Below are 17,090 nucleotides of genomic sequence, written 5' to 3' on the forward strand. Positions count from 1 at the left end.
TTTGAAAGGAGAAATTCTGCACCTGATGTGTTTCACTATATGGGACTTTCCATTTTGCAGCACCACACGTATTTACCCACAAACATAGCTTCTTGCGTAGAAATGCAGTGACTGTTATTTCTCTTGAACCCCTAATCAGTCCTGTCCCATTTTGATGTGCTTTTTCACTGTTTTCTCTCCCCCGATACCAGATTTGGCACTGTTTCCTTTAAAATTTCAGTTATATTGCCCCAGACAGATATCCTTGACCCCTTATGGAGGTGCCTAAGTGCTGATCTGCTCCTGCTCCTCCCAGCACACATAAATGCATGAGTGGCGCAGACTTTCCATGGATGGATCTCTAGCACTTCTAAGAACATAAGAAGTTGCCTCCACTGGGTCAGACCAGAGGTCCATCGCGCCCAGCGGTCCGCTCCCGCGGCGGCCCATCAGGTCCATGACCTGTGAAGTGGTTTCTGACTAATCCTATAACCTACCTCTGCTTCTATCTGTACCCCTCAATCCCCTTTTCTTTTAGGAACCTATCTAGACCCTCCTTGAACCCCTGTAGCGTGCTCTGGCCTATCACAACCTCCGGAAGTGTGTTCCATGTGTCCACCACCCTCTGAGTGAAAAAGAACTTCCTAGCATTTGTTCTAAGCCTGTCCTTTTGCAATTTCTCCGAGTGCCCCCTTGTACTTGTGGCTCCCCACTTCTGCTCTTTTGGTTGTTGCCTAACTCGGAAGTTCAATCGGGATCAAACTGCGCAAGCATTAAGATGGAGTCTGATTGCATGGCTGGAGGTTCTCTTCACAGTGCGCAATGATCGATGCTGGATTGAGAAGCTGCGCATTTCCAACAGCATGCGCCTGAGGGTTGAAATTCATTGACTGCAGCCTAATGATATGTACTTTAGGGAAAACAGAGCTCTGGCTCGGAATGTATGTAGAATGTTTGAGACATCGGCAGTAGACGATTGGGAGGAAGTGATGAAGATCTCTTTCAGTGGGTGGGGAGGTTGGTGAGAAGGCTTTTTTTGTGATGTGTGAATTTTAGTCTCGATTTTTGTAAAAATGTTTGTACGTTACATTGAGCAGTCTTTATTGCACTAAGTGAAACGTAACAAAAAAATGAAGTGGTTTTATAACCTTAATCCCTGAATGAAGGTTAGCACATTTCCAAGTGTCCTGTTTGTGTCTATGTAGAGTCCTGGAGGAAGCGTCTGCCAGCCAAGCTACTAGCAAGAAAGAGAATCGTATGGAATCATCTGGAAAAAACAAGTCCTATGATGTCCGGATTGAAAACTTTGACATTTCTTTTGGTGAAAGGTGAGTGATTGCTTCTCCAAAGGGTGGACTGTTGGGGACTAAAGGCAAAGATAACCAAGGGATAGCCTGGGAGTGTTGTGAAAAATTGCTATCTTTAATGAAGGGGGTACAAGGCTTTCTGGAGAGAAGGCAGCTGGGTTTCTTGGGGGGGGACTCAGTCTCCCTTTCGCATAGAGCTCTGGGTTGGTGACACAAACACAGAGTAGACACCTCTGCACGGAGTTTAAATGGCTGGGGCAGGAACACCCTGTAAAATACTAACATCTGAATTAGGAAGGTGAAGGGGTCTGTCTCCTTTAGTGAGTGGGGAGGGGGGCATTGCCTCTTTCACCTCACTCTGGTGAATGGATGAAATGGGGGGTTGTTCCCCCAGTGTTACGGTTCTGAATGGGTGAAGAAAGAACAGTCTAATGCTGAGCTCCCTCCCTCCCTCTCTCAGAGTTCTGCTGTCAGGTGCAGAATTGAACTTGTCTGCCGGTCGTCGCTATGGACTGGTAGGCAGGAATGGACTGGGGAAAACCACTCTGCTGAAGATGGTTGCGAGTCGAAGCCTTCGCATCCCTTCTCACATCAGCATTCTTTCACGTGGAGCAGGAGGTTGCAGGAGATGATACGGCAGCACTGCAGAGTGTGTTGGAGTGTGATACACTGCGGGAAGGTCTGCTACAGGAAGAGCGAGCCCTCACCTCTAGGATCAATGCTGGCAAGTGAGTGTAAATAGGCTGTGAGGGGTTTGATAAGCAGTTAATTTGCCTGGTACCTCTTTCTTTCTCTTCTAACGCCCAACCTGCTTCCCGGATGTACCTTTGGTTTCTCCCATGCACTGTCTTGCCCCAGGATGGGTGGGGGAGGGGGTGTTCCAGTTACCCTGTATCCTCCCTGTCATGGATGACTCCATTACAGTCCTCCAACTCTCTCTTGTTTTGGTGATGGATGGCCATCTTAGCTTTAGCATCTGCTCCCTGCCTGGTGTGTCCTCCCAAAACAATGAGGCATGGGATGTCCATGATCAAACTCGAGAGCACCAGCATGTGGGGACCTTGGCTACGATTTTCAGCTCTGATGCTTTCTCTCGGTATGTTTTCTTTGTTCTTCCCTCTGGCTCTTGGACCTGACTATACATCTGAGTCTAACATGTGATTTTTATTTTTATTTTTTCTCTCTTCTCTCCCACTTTAGAGCTGAAGGCTCAGAGAGTGCAAGATTGTCAGAAATCTATAGCAAGTTGGAGGAAATCGAGGCAGACAAAGCCCCTGCCAGGTGGGTAAAGTTGGGGGTGAAGGGTCAATGAGCAGTACTGAGCTTGCTTTCAGCTTCCATCTGTGTTGGGTTCATTCTTGGCCCTTCTTGTCGCTGAGATTTGATCTAGGTGGTCCTACGCTGACTTTCTGAAATTTCATGTCTCGGTGTGAATCATAATAAACTCGCTGATCCTCTCCACAGCACAAAATCATAAAATGTACTAATCCAGCTCTAAAACACAAAAATATCACCCACAATGAGGATTGCCTTTGTCCACGTACCAATAAGCACCTACAGAGAACGTAGACCTCATACTTTAGATGTTATGTAGGTTGGGACATGCTCATTTCTGCTGGTATTTTACACACAACTGGCACAGCTATTTTTGCATGAAGAAATATGTTTCATAAACCTGATTTTGCAGCTTCAGTGTGCAAATAGTGCTGCTTCCACATGCAGCTCTGTGATTTTACAAACTTAGATATGTAACTGCAGCCAATAGGTAGTAGTGTAGTCACAAGTATGTTTTATTTCTTCATTATGGAGGGTTTAGAGGGAATTAATCCCTTTTGTAATGCCGAGTGAAATGAGCACTCTGGGTATGGAGCAGATTGGAGCCAGTTAAAAACAGCACAGAGCTGACTGCATTCCCCCTGTTGGGGGCTGGTGCAGCTCTCGGTTCTGTAGTATTTCTCTAGCTCCAGCAGATGATGCAGTAACTTATGAGTCATCCACTCCTGGAAGGCTATTGGCCCAGGTTCCCAGTGCAGTGTAGACAGGGTCTGGGGGATAACTGTAGGCAGTGTCCTTTGGGCATACACTTGGGAATACACAAAGGCAGTATACCGAATCCGATCCCTATCTTTGTCGGTGTTATTGCTGCTGGATTTGTGATTGCATTTGTATTTTTTAAATGATTTTTATTGATCAACCATTTTAGAGCAGTTCCAAGAAAAGAAACTAATGTTCAGGAATTAACTTGCACCACTGTAAATTTAGAGCCCACCCAGTCACGTATTTGCACTTTCGCTGCAGGCGTCGGGAAGACCTGTAAGGTACACTGGGAAGGGTCAGGAGGGCAGTGTGGTGGGCCCACACGTAGCTACTCCACTGCTGTACGTATCCAGTCCCATAAGTCTTCTCCACAAGATCAGATTGCATCTTCCTGAAATTGCCGTTCTCTGCTAAGACCCCTCCTCCTATTGCTTCGACTTCAGGGGAGGTTCCCAACTTGGTAGGTGGTTCCTGTAAAATCTCCCTCCCTTCCCCCTTTCTTGCTACTTTTAAGATTTTATTGGGGTTCCTTTTACTGTAAATTACTTTGTTGGTGAAGTTTGAAAGGTGATATATCAAAACGAATAAGCGAGAGAAAGAAAGATACCAGCCCTAAGGGGAATGTTGGATCCTCTGTAACAGCATGAAGTGAGATGCCCTTCTCCCATCCCATAATATGCTGTAAATAGGTTCCCTTTTCTTTCCCCTGTCCCTCTCCAAATCAAGCCTGCTCTGTTCCCACCCACTGTTTCCCATACCACTTGTAATTTTGTATCTCTGGAAATCCGGCACTGCCACCCACCTGGAGGTCTGGACCTATTTAAGATGCTCGGGGGCGTGGCTTGGAGCCGCACTAAGATGGTCGGGTGATAGTGCAGCTCCTCTATAACAGGTTAAAGATATAAGAAAATAAGCTGTTAACTCAGTTTTTTTAAACTATTTCCATGAAAGCCTTTGGTATTATGGCATCGAACAAGCAGATGAAGGGGGAAATAGCCGGTACGAGTTCAGGTTCAGCAAAGAGATCAAAAAAGAACCGGCGACTCCTTCAAAAGTACCGCTGCCAAAGGATGACTGCGTTGACATCGGAGTTGAGCTTAGGCAAATTAAGGAAATAGTTTTAGGTAACTCGTTAAAGATATAAGAGGCGATTGATGAAGTGGCTAGCCTCACACGACGAATGGCAGATTATGGAAGTTAAAGTAGATCAGATGGAGCGAAGAACTGAGGCGAACGAATTTGAAATTCGGCAGTTGAAGGCAGATAAAAAAATAATTGAGAATTTGTCAAAAGATCTTTAAAACTGCATTAATCGTGGAAAAAGGAACAATTTGAGAATAATAGGGCTGCCGGAAGGAGTAGAAAAAAATGATCCGGTGGCATTTTTAGATTAGTTTCTACCTAAGATCTTGCTGCTTAAATTTACATATCCAATTGAGTTTGAAAGAGCTCATAGGATTCCCGACTCGGAGGTAAATAAGCAGCTGGGAGCGCGTCCTTTAATTTTCAAGTTATTGAGGCATCAGCAAGCAATAGAGATCCTTAGGCTGGCAAAAGAAAATCGAAATTTAGTGTCAAGACTCAAAAATCTTTATTGTGGCCTGATTTTGCAAAGACTACTGCACAAAAAAGAAAGAAATTGTTGGAGCTGAGGCCAAAATTGAAAAGTCTTGGAGCTAGGTATGGTCTGATATACCCAGCCATAATGAGAGTCACATATGAAAACAAGACTTTCAATTTTGAGGACCCTGCAAAATTACAGGAATTTTGGGATAATTGTGAACATCCCATGTCTTCATAAATTACTTTTATTTATGGAAATCTAAAGGTTTGGATGGATGGAATCTTTTTAAACTAACCATCTAAACAGGCATAGATGATGACAACATTCTCTTTTAGATGCCTGGTTTGGATTATTCATAACTTATATAGATATTTGTGCACATCTTACAAAGTATATGCTGCAATTGATGTGTATGAGTTGTTAAAGTATAGACATTTATGGACTTGCTCTGAGTGACTTGGTTTCATAATCCTCCTTTTAACTGATCTCTGCTCTCCTGTTTGGTTGAAGTACAGCGAGAATTCGTAGGCTGACTATATTTCTGGATTTTGTTGGATATGTTATGTTCCTGAAGTTTGACTGAAGTGGTAAAGTATAATATGATGCTCTTGGAAATTCGTTTCATATTACTGGCATCATAATAAAGATTCTCGCCTGATCTGCAGTTGATTTATATGGAGAGAGTGATTTACGTGTATCGCTGAAGAGGAGTGTATGGCATTAAGAATTTGTATTTAACATTATTATACAGTTTTAGTATGCACAATTTATCCCAGGACAAGCAGGCATGATATTCTCACATGTGGGTGACGTCATCTAAGGAGCCCCGAAGCATTTTCAAGCAAACTTGATTGAAGATTTAAGTTTGCTCTGCTGCTCCACGCATGCGTGCCTTCCTGCTCCACTAGGGGGCGCATCCCCTCGTGGTCTCCAGTTCAAAATTTTCCGCTGAGCCTAGAAGACGTGTTTTTTTCAGGCTCTGCCCCAACTGCCTTCTAGCACCGTGATTTTCCTTATTTTTTTCTCGATTAAGTCACTGTGCGCAAATTTTTTCTTGTTTCAACTTGTTCCTGCTTCGTTTCTGAACCGACCCGGAGGCTTCCGGGTCCCCGTGGCCGCATGGCTACTCGAGCCGCGGCCACTTTCCGATTCTATGTCCCGGCCTTTGACCGGCTTTAAAAAGTGCACCCGGTGCGAGCGGCTTCTTTCCATCACAGACCCGCATCGCCGGTGCATCCTCTGCCTGGGGGCCGCTCATCCAACCGACTCCTGCCCCCAGTGTGCTACTTTCCAGAACGGGCCCTCCGCCGAAGAAAAGCCCGCATGGCGGATCCTCTTCGCCGCCGACCAACCCTCTACCTCGGCCTCGAGGTCGGCCCCGGCCTTGACCTCGGCCCCGAATACCTCGGCATCGCCTCGAGACTCGAATCCGAAGTCCTCGGGACAACAGAAAACCTCGGCTCCGGGTAAGTCCCCTCTTCCCTCTTCAGGTTCCGCAACAACGAAGAAGCCAGCCTCGGGGACACCGGCGACGCATGGCGGAAGTCCCATGCTCACAGCCCCGGCGAAGCCCTCCAAGCCTTCGGGCCGTGCCTCCACTACACGGGAATACTCTGATACGAGGTCGCCCCCGGTGGAGCGCACCGAGGCAGTGGACATGCCCTCGATGCTGTCTGTGCCCGTTTCCAGGACCTACTCCAAGCGATGATTTCATCGGAGCTGTCCGCTGCAATGGCCCATCTACAACCGGCCTCGACCTCGACCCCGCATGTGCCAGACCAGCCTAAGCCTCGCGTCAAGCCACCTCGAGGAAAAGCGCGCAAGCTTCGCCGCATCCCATCCTCCTCGCGACTCCTCGCCGAGACACCCGAGGCGCTCTCCCTCCACAGACCGCCGCGGGGCAAAACGTCGTGCTAAAACGACAGAAACTTTGAACCGCCGTACCTCCAAGAAGGCACTCCTACGAGGCCGTTCACCTACACCTCGTGCGGGACCGCTGAGGGTGACGGATGCTATCACTCTCCAACCCGCGCATCCTCCGAACTCCCCCCTCGGACGGGGCTCCGATCCGAGGTTTCAGACTTTCACCGAGGGAGTCCGGGTCGAGGTCACCGATTCGTCATCGATCGGTACCCCGAACCCCAGCATCGTCTCCGAGGGGCTCCTCGAGACGGCGGAGATCTACGACCCCGGAACACTTCCACCAGTGGCTTCCCCCGGTCTCGGAGCGTGGATCGGAGCAGGAGCCTCGATACTCGAGGGAAGCCTCCCCATCCTTCTCCACCCGACGGAAGTCTCGTTCACCGACCCCGCAAGGGGCCTCGGGAACATCCCGCCCATCCTTCTCTCGCTTTGTCCAGGACATGGGCCACGCTTTGGACTTAGACCTCCAGTCCGACTCCAGATACTCTAAAGAGTACCTAGAGGAGCTGGATATGCCATCACTGCCCAGAGAGTCCCTACGCTTACCGCCTAAACCCGGTACTCCAACAGGCTTTCTTCAGAAACCTCAAGACCCCCTATATGGTCACAGCAGTACCCTCCAAAATGAAGGCTAAGTACCGTACAGTACCCTTCCCGGGATTTGAACAACCACAGCTCTCCCACCAGTCGCTGTTGGTAGAATCATCCTTGAAGAAGGCTCACCCCTCCAGGGTCTCAGCGGCGGTCCCCCCAGGCCGAGAAGGCCGAACCCTAGACAAGTTCGGCAGGAGACTATATCAAATGCGATGATGGCCTCTAGGGTGCAAAGGCTACACTTTCACCTTCACATCCTATCTCAAACATCTCATTGGACTACTGAGAGCCTTCTGAGGACTGACTTACCGGCCTCCCGCCAAGGAGCGTTTAGCCTGCTTGCAGAGTCCCTCTCCAACCTACGCCTCCATCTATTCCACGCGGTCTACGATGGCTTCGAACTCTCCTCCAGAGAGGCAGCCTTTGCTATCGCCATGCGACGTACTAGCTTGGTTGCGCCTGGTCCGACATGGACTCCAACTTACAAGACCGGCTGGCTAACCTCCCCTGCGTGGGTAAAGAATGTTCGATGACACTATCGAGGCGCTACAAAACGCCTCTCCGAACACGAACGCTCGTTTGCCTCCCTCGTGCGGCAAAAGCCAAAAACCATCCACATCCAGGCCGTTCAGGGCCCCTCCACGCCGCTACCCACAAAAATCCACTCCTGCCTTCTCGCGGCCTCCGCCAGGCGCCCGCAAGCCCACCATTGGGCCCCGCCCAAGTCCCAACCGCCTGCGACTACCAAACCGTCCCCGTCCTTTTGACGGGACACGCGGAAGGGGGCGGGCCCCCTCCACCGTAGTCCCAGGCCTCCTTCCCATCGGGGGTCGCCTCAAGGTCTTTTACCCTCGCTGGGAACATAGTCACGTCGGACGCATGGTCCTTGGCGTGATCTCATCAGGATACTCTCTCAACTTTCGGGCCATTCCTCCAGACAACCCCCCCAAGGAATTGCCCTCCCAACCGGACGCAGCTACCCCTACTCCTCTCCGAAGCTCGAGATCTGCTTCACCTGAGAGCAGTGGAGGAACGGGGGAAGGCCTTCTACTCCCGTTACTTCCTGGTACCGAAAAAAACGGGAGAGACCTTCGCCCCAATACTACACTTGAGACGCCTCAACAAATTCCTGGTGCGGGAAAAATTTCGGATGCTTTCCCTGCCAACTGTCTACCCCTGATCGACGAGGGCGACTGGCTCTGCTCCCTCGATCTGAAGGAGGCGTACACACATGTTCCAGTGCACCCCGCTCACCGCAAGTTCTTGCGTTTTCAGGTGGGAGACCTGCACCTGCAATACCGAGTCCTCCCCTTCGGCCTAGCATCGTCACCTCGGGTCTTCACCAAGTGCCTCGTGGTGGTCGCAGCTACCTTACGCTCCCAGGGTCTTCAGGTTTTTCCCCTACCTGGACGACTGGCTGATCAAAGCCCCGTCCAGGGAAGGGGGTTATCTCAGCGACCCAACAGACTATTATTCTACCTACAGAGTCTGGGGTTCGAGATAAACTTCCAAAAATCCCAACTACGGCCCTCAGCAGTCCCTACAATTCATCGGGGCCACGCTGGACACGATTCGCCCTCCGTTCCTTTCTCCCCCCTCCGCTGTCTAGAGGCGTTAGTAAGGTCTGATGACCTCGGTATCAGCTCGACAGATGATGACTCTCCTGGCCCACATGGCCTCCACCGTCCATGTCACACCCTTCGCCCGTCTCCATCTGAGAATCCCTCAATGGACCCCTGGCCTCTCAATGGCGTTCAAGACCGGGACCCCGATCGATCGTCCCATGACAGTGAACTCCTTTCCTTGCAACAATCGCTCCGCTGGTGGGCCGACTCTTCAAATCTTTCCAAAGGTATTGCTCTTCCTCGCCCCTCCCTCACAGCAAGGTACTCACCACAGACTCGTCAGAGTACGCTTGGGGAGCCCACCTGGACGGCCTCCGCACTCAGGGGATGTGGTCAGCAGAAGACCGCCGCTGTCACATCAACATGCTAGAACTCCGGGCCATCTATCTCGCAGCTGTAGCTTTTCAACATCTGCTTCACGACCGGGTGGTTCTCATCCGAACCGACAACCAGGTAGCAATGTACTACGTAAACAAACAAGGGGGGGACAGGGTCTTTGCCCCTCTGTCGGGAAGCCATGCGCCCTCTGGAAATGGGCAATCTCCAACAACACCTTCCTTCGAGCGGTGTACATACAAGGAGAACAAAACTGTCTGTGCGGACAGACTCAGCCACCTCCTCCAGCCACACGAGTGGTCACTGCACTCTCAGACCCTACGACAGGTGTTCGAAAAGTGGGGGACGCCGCAAATAGATCTGTTCGCATCCCCCCACAATCACAAACTGCCCCTCTTCTGCTCCCGGATACACTCCCCGGACCGACTCGAGGCCGACGCCTTCCTCCTCGACTGGGAGGGAAGATTTCTGTACGCGTTTCCGCCGTTCCCTCATGATCCTGCGGACGCTGGTCCACCTGGAAAACGGTGAAAGCCACCCTGATCCTGATTGCTCCTCGCTGGCCACGCCCAGCCTTGGTTTTCCCTTCTACTTCAACTCAGTGTCAGAGATCCACTGCCTCTGCCTCGGTTTCCCTCTCTACTATCAACAGAGTCAGGGTTCGCTGTTACATCCCAATCTTCAATCTCTTCATCTGAATGCTTGGTTTCTTTCCCCCTGACTTCTCTCCCCGTGTCTCAATCAGTCAAGGAGATATTGGAGGCCTCTAGAAAGACCTCGACGATAACCTGCTATTCTCAAAAGTGGACCAGATTCTCAGCCTGGTGCTCCTCTCACAGCCAGGACCCGGTGTCGGTCCCCGTCCCTCTGGTCCTTGACTATTTACTTCAATTATCTCACTTCGGCCTAAAGACCAACTCCATTTGAGTACACCTCAGTGTGATTGCGCCTTTCATCAGCCCCTGGAAGGAAAAGCCCTCTCGCTCCACCCCTTAGTCTCTCGCTTCATGAAAGGCCTTCTGAATATCCACCCTCCTCTCAAACCCCCTCCGGTGGTTTGGGACCTCAACGTGGTTCTGGCTCAACTAATGAAACCTCCATTTGAGCCCCTAGACAAATGCCATCCTAAATTCCTCACTTGGAAGGTGATTTTCCTGCTTGCACTCACTTCCGCTCGGCCGAGTTAGTGAGCTACAGGCTCTGGTAGCGGACCCACCCTTCACTGTATTCCACCATGACAAGGTGGTACTTCCGCACACATCCAAAGTTCTTGCCTAAAGTAGTGTCTGATTTTCACCTCAATCAGTCCATCGTCTTGCCCGTGTTTTTTCCCAAGCCCCACTCTCACCCCGGAGAGGTGGCGCTTCACACTCTTGACTGTAAGAGAGCGTTGGCCCTTTTACCTCCAACGCACTCACCACACCGGAAAAGTCCCACAATTGTTTTTGTCCTTCGACCCAAAACCGGTTAGGCCACCCCAGTTTCCAAGCACACCTTGTCCAACTGGTTGGCCGATTGCATCACCTTTGCTACGCTCAGGCTGGTCTCGGCGCTGCATGGTCGAGTAACGGGACACAAGGCCCCGAGCGATGGCAGCCTCCGTAGCGTTCCTCAGGTCCACATCCATTGAGGAAATCTGCAAGGCTGCCACGTGGTCTTCGGTTCATACTTTCACCTCCCACTACTGTCTGGACTCACTGTCCAGAAGCGATGGCCGGTTCGGCCAATCGGTATTGCGAAATCTATTTGCTTAAATTGCCAACTTCCCTCCATCCCTTTTCAGTTAGCTTGGAGGTCACCCACATGTGAGAATATCTATGCCTGCTTGTCCTGGGATAAAGCACAGTTTCTTACCGTAACAGGTGTTATCCAGGGACAGCAGGCATATATTCTCACAACCCGCCCACCTCCCCGAGGTTGGCTTCTTTGCTAGTTAAGTGAACTGGAGACCACGAGGGGATGCGCCCCCTAGTTGGAGCAGGAAGGCACGCATGCGTGGAGCAGCAGAGCAAACTTAAATCTTCAATCAAGTTTGCTTGAAAATGCTTCCGCATCGGGGCTCCGTAGATGACGTCACCCACATGTGAGAATATATGCCTGCTGTCCCTGGATAACACCTGTTACGGTAAGTAACTGTGCTTTTTTGCCCAAACCATTTTTTGTGCAAAATATTAGTTTAATTTGAAAATCAGACAGAGACTGACAGGATTAAATTTTTGAAAACGGAAGTGACATTATATTATCTCCTGCAGTAAACATGAAAGCATGGTGGCATCGAAGTGGAAATAGAAAGATGGATGAGCTGTTAAAAATTTAAGATTATAAGTAATCAATCTCAATGTGTTAGAAAATTTTTATAATTACTACTGATTGCTTCTTCTGTGATTCTTCGGTTAATATTGCTTTAATTTTTATGAGTTACTTTATATGGGATCTTCTAATATTTATTTAAAACTTATTAAAAGTAAGTGATATGAATTTTACTAATGTTATAAATTTATTTTAGTCAGGAAAACATTATAGATTTTTGGCTTAATAAGAATAAAAGAATGCAACCTTAGCTAACCGTATAGCTATTTATGTTCATATTCTATTATTACATAATAAGAGGATGAATTTGAGTAGATATTTACTGATATAGATGCTAGAAGTTTGATGAATATTCTTTATGATTTTGAATAAATTATTAAATTATGGGAAATTTTATGTTTGAATAACAAGTTAATTGGTTTTATGAGTAATCTGGAAAGTTATATAAGGCAAGGGTAATGGAAAATAGTATTTTGGGTAATTTCTAATTAAATAGTTTTGGGTCAATTTGGGAATTTTTAATAGTTTTAACTAAAGTCTTTTAGTTTTTTATATGAGGCAATTATTATTTAATATATGCAAATTTGGGCTTTTATTGGATAAAATGGAGTTAAAAATCCTCCTAGAATTAATTTTTGGATATGTCAGATTAATTAGATATAATTTGGGTTGATAAAATTTAGATATTTTATAACATATCTCTAATATAATAAGCTATTAACCTGTAGGAGTTTCTTGTCACCTGATACCCACATGTGTGTTTCCAAGTTTTTCACTTTTATTTAGGGGGGGGTTGGGTGGGGGGTAGGGGTGGGGGAGGTGGAAAGTGGGGTTATGGGAGGAGGGGTTTTGTTTCTTTAGATTTTAAATTGGGGAAAGTAATAATTTAGATTGTTTTCAATATAATTTTATTTATTGGAAGGATTTATGGAAGTCTAATTTATAGATTTGAACAATGATTTTTGTTAAATGTAAGAAATGGCCCTAAACCATCCGATATAAGAGTGAAAAAAACGCTCTTATTCTTAAAACATCAGAATGACGGATATTTACTATATCCAAGAGACTCATCTGTCTGCTGAAGAGTCTAAAAAAACTGTGGGTAATTGGGTGAAGCATTGTTCTTTGCCCCTGCTGTGGGGGAAAAAGGCTGGAGTCGCTATTTTGGTTAACAAAAAATGTAATGCAGTGTTCAATATGGTAGCTTCAGATCCTTTAGGAAGATGGTTGCATGTAGACATGAGCATGGGTACACTACTATGACGCTTTTTAATGTATATGCCCTAATTCTAATAAAATAGAATTTTTTAAGTCTCTGCCACAGATTAGTGCTGCCACTGGCTGCTTCTAATTTAGTAGTGGCGGGAGATTTTAATGCTGCTATGGATCCTTTAATGGATAAAAAACCTAGTAAAATTATAAAGTCGTTAGGTTTAGATAATTTTGTACAATCTTCTAATTTAAAAGATATATGGCGTATACTTCATTTTAATGAACGAGAATTTTCTTTTTGTTCCCATGTTCATAAATCTTTTTCAAGAATAGATTATGTTTTTATTTCGGATCATTTTGTACATCAGGTAACACAAGCCTCCATAGATCCAATTATTTTGTCTGATCATGGTGGTCTGTGGGTTGAATTTAATGTTATTGATCAAGATATTAGTAGACCAATATGGAGATTTGATAATACTTTGCTTGCAGATCCAAAATTTTGTGAAGATTTTCAATTAAAATTAAATAAATACTTTCAAATTAATAATACAGAGGAAATCTCTATGGAAATTTATGGGATGCTTTTAAGGCAACCATGAGACGGCAAATTATTTCATAGTCTAGCTTATTTTAAGAAACAAATAAAAAAACAATTTTCTAATTTAGAACAAGAAATTAAGATTTTAGAGTCAAAATTGATTCGGTAAATGGGAACATTCCACATTAATAAGCTCTTTTAAAAACTAAATGTAAGTAAAATAAGATTTCTAAATTAGTAAGGAAATGATATTTTTCCTCTGTATTATGGAAGCTCTAATAAGGCAGGAATACTATTGGCTAATTATCTTAAAGTAAGAAAAGGAAAACAAAAATAAAGTATAATTAAAGATGAAAAAGGAGATACACATTCTCAAATTGGTCCTATTTTAAAACAATGTTTAAATTTCTACAAAGCACTTTATTCTTCTGAGCCTTATTTAGATAGGGAAAAGGATGGCTTAGAATTTTTTAATTTTAATTGGAGGGACCAAAAATTCCTGGTCATATAAAAAGAAGTCTAGAAGAGACCTATATCACTAAAAGAATTACAAACAGCATTGAAGTGTCTTAGAGTTGGGGGACCGCTCCAGGGTGGTGATGGCTTTACTGTAGAATTCTATAAGTCATTTCAAAATTACCCTATTACCTCATTTATTAAATTTATATCTGACCCAACTAAATAAAGGTTGTATTACAGGTACTATGGCGGAATCATTAACTAATTGTTTTGCCAAAGCCAAAATAAAGATGCTACATTGGTTTCAAATTGCAGGCCTATTTCTTTAATTAATGTAGATGGGAAATTATTGGCTAAACTTTTGGCCTTACGTTTGGCAAAGGCTCTCCCTTATATAATTTGGTTATGAACCAAATGGGTTTTGTTGCTCAGAGCGCACACTTCCAATAATACAAGATTGGCTTTTCATATGTTATATCTAACAAAGGACATAAGTGATCCGGCCTTCTCTGTAATCCTTGGATGCAGAGAAGGCTTTTGATCGGGTAGAGTGGACCTTTATGTATCAGGCTATGGAATGGTTTGGTATGGGTTCAGGATTTATACAAATGATTCAAACGTTGTATAGCTCTCCTGTTTCTAGATTATATATTAATAATAATTTTCAGATTCTTTTAAGTTGCAAAGGGGAGTTAGACAAGGTTGTCCTTTGTCTCCTTTGCTTTTTGATATAGTACTTGAACCCTTGTTATTAGCTATTCAACAAGTAAAGGAGATACAAGGTATTCCACGTTCTGGAAAGGAATATAAGGTATCTGCTTATGCAGATGATATACTGCTTCATTTGAGGAATCCTGAAACAACCATTCCATGTTTGCTTGATTTGATTGAGAAATTTGGAAATTCTCAGGTTATAAAATAAATTGGACTAAGTCAGAAGTTCTTCCTTTAAACGTACACTGTACAAAAGGTTTATTCGATTCATTTCCTTTTTTTTGGAAGGAGGAAGGAATAAAATATTTAGGAATTTGGAATAAAAAATACATATTGAAGAGACAATGAAAGTGAAATGAAAAAACTTATTCAAAAAAGGTAACAGAATTATGAGGAGCCAATGGAATCCGTTGCATCTGTCTGATGGGGAAGAGTCCAAACTGTTAAGAATGATGATATTGCCTGTAGTTGTTACCAAATGAGTATGATTCCAGTTTTTTTCCAGGGGTCTTTTATATAAGAAAGTTGAACAGTATTCTGACTAAATTTATTTGGTTGGGTAAAAGTTGCAAGAATAGCCTTAGTGTCTTTACAAAAGCCAATTGCGGAGGGTGGGGTAAATTTTCCAAACTTCTATAGGTATCATCAATCCTATATTATGCGCCAGGGTATGTATTGGGTCCTCCCAGAGCTCATGGATAAGCTTCCAGATTGGCTGATGTTGGAATGGCAGCTCATGTTTCCCGTTAGGCTTGGTCATCTTCTTAGTATTAAAATGCCTAGGATTACGCAAAAAACAATAGAATGATTAATGGACAACATTGGAAAACTGTAAGATATGTTGATAATTTAACACCTCTTTCAATTCAAAAATCTACATATCAAACTATATGGCTAAACTCCAAGATCCAAATAGGCGGTTTCAAGATTGTCTGGAAGGATTGGATTAAAGCAGAGAAATGCGTACCTTAGATGATGTTATATCTAATGGTAAATTGCTGGAGTTTTTCACAGTTGCAACATAAATTTGGCCTTGATAAAAAGCAAAGTTATAAGTGGTTGCAACTGAAGCAGGCTATTCAGGCAGGGTTCCTTGAATGGAAATCTCTTAATAATCAATTTAGTTTAGATTTCTTATGCTTTCAGGCAGATTTTCTGGATCACCAGGCCACACAGTGGTATAAATTATTATCTGACTATTCGAATAAGAAACCAAAGACTGGACTAGAGATATTTGGAGCATTGAGATTAAGCATCAAATTAATGCGTCTCAATGGCCATGTATTTGGTCTTGGAGGATGAGATGTACAATGTCTGCGTCTATGGGGCAAACATGGTTTTTCCTGTTGCATAGAGCACTCTGGACCCCTGTTCGTTTACAAAAATTGGATTGCTCTAAGTCTAATAGATGTTGGCATTGTCATCTCGAGGCTGGAACTTTAGATCATTTATTGTTTCATTGTCCATTTATTAAAGCTTTTTGGCAGTCAATTTGGGATCAAATAAATTGTATGCTAGAAAATCATGTAGCATTGTCATATGACACAATTTTATATGGCATGTTTGTGAGAGCTAAATGTCAAATATCTGCTAATAATAATAAGCTTTTGATGATATTGACAGAGTTGCCATCAACAAATAACACATAATTGGAAGGATTGTAAAAGGCTGAATTATTGTTTTGTGGGATGGAACTCAGTTTGCCACTTGTATAAAATGGAAAGAGCGTTGCAGTTCAAAAAGGATACTTTAATAAATTTAAGGATGTGTGAGGCCATTAATAAATATTATAATGAATAATTTGCACTTTCCCAATTTAATATTACATGTGGATTTGGGTGGGGATGGATTTGGGATGTTCACACTAATAAAATGTGTATGAAATGACATAAGCTATTATATTCATGTGGTATATATTTGTTGCATATGAATTTGGGAGGGGGTGTTAGGGTTAAATCTCTCTTTTTGAATGATATTGTAGATTTTCAAGTGATGTTGTATTTTAATTGTTGATAATTACTGTACACTTGATGTGAATTAATAAAGAAAACGAAAAAATCCCAAGATGCTCCGTGCCACTTCCAGAGATGGAAGCTAGATCCTTATCTCGTTCCTTGGGTCCTCGTGAGTGCACAGTTCCTGTGTTTGTAATTCGTGACCGTATCCTGATCTGACAGGATAACGCTGTTTGCGTCAATCAGCTCCTACAGAATTACTTTGTAAATATTCCTTCCTCTTCCCTTTCTTGCAGGGCTTCCATTATTTTGGCTGGTTTTAGGTTTCAATCCCAAGATGCAGCAGCAGGCAACAAAGTAAGTTCCTAGCTGTCCTTCAGTCTTCGCCTGTAGAGGGGGGTGAAGGGATAAAAAGGGCTGCATGGTTGTGGGGGTGGGAAGGGGGGCTGGAGTATTTGATGAAAAAAGGAGCGTCAAAGCACATCGTGCTGAGAAGGGGCTGTGGTTAGGGTTACGGTGTGTGACTAACCAGCT

The 17,090-nt window shown here is 44.8% G+C and overlaps 1 protein-coding gene across 1 annotated transcript in view; it reads left to right on the top strand.

The window, feature by feature from the left end:
• Positions 1-17,090, top strand: part of ABCF3 (ATP binding cassette subfamily F member 3) — a 65,399-nt gene that overhangs the window by 25,241 nt on the left and 23,068 nt on the right. The window contains 6 exon segments of the mRNA XM_033959646.1: positions 1,185-1,307; positions 1,747-1,888; positions 1,890-2,014; positions 2,487-2,567; positions 16,853-16,874; positions 16,876-16,917. Coding sequence (XP_033815537.1) covers positions 1,185-1,307; positions 1,747-1,888; positions 1,890-2,014; positions 2,487-2,567; positions 16,853-16,874; positions 16,876-16,917 — 535 coding nt within the window.

The sequence above is a fragment of the Geotrypetes seraphini genome, chromosome 9, assembly GCF_902459505.1.
Source record: "Geotrypetes seraphini chromosome 9, aGeoSer1.1, whole genome shotgun sequence".
NCBI lineage: Eukaryota > Metazoa > Chordata > Amphibia > Gymnophiona > Dermophiidae > Geotrypetes > Geotrypetes seraphini.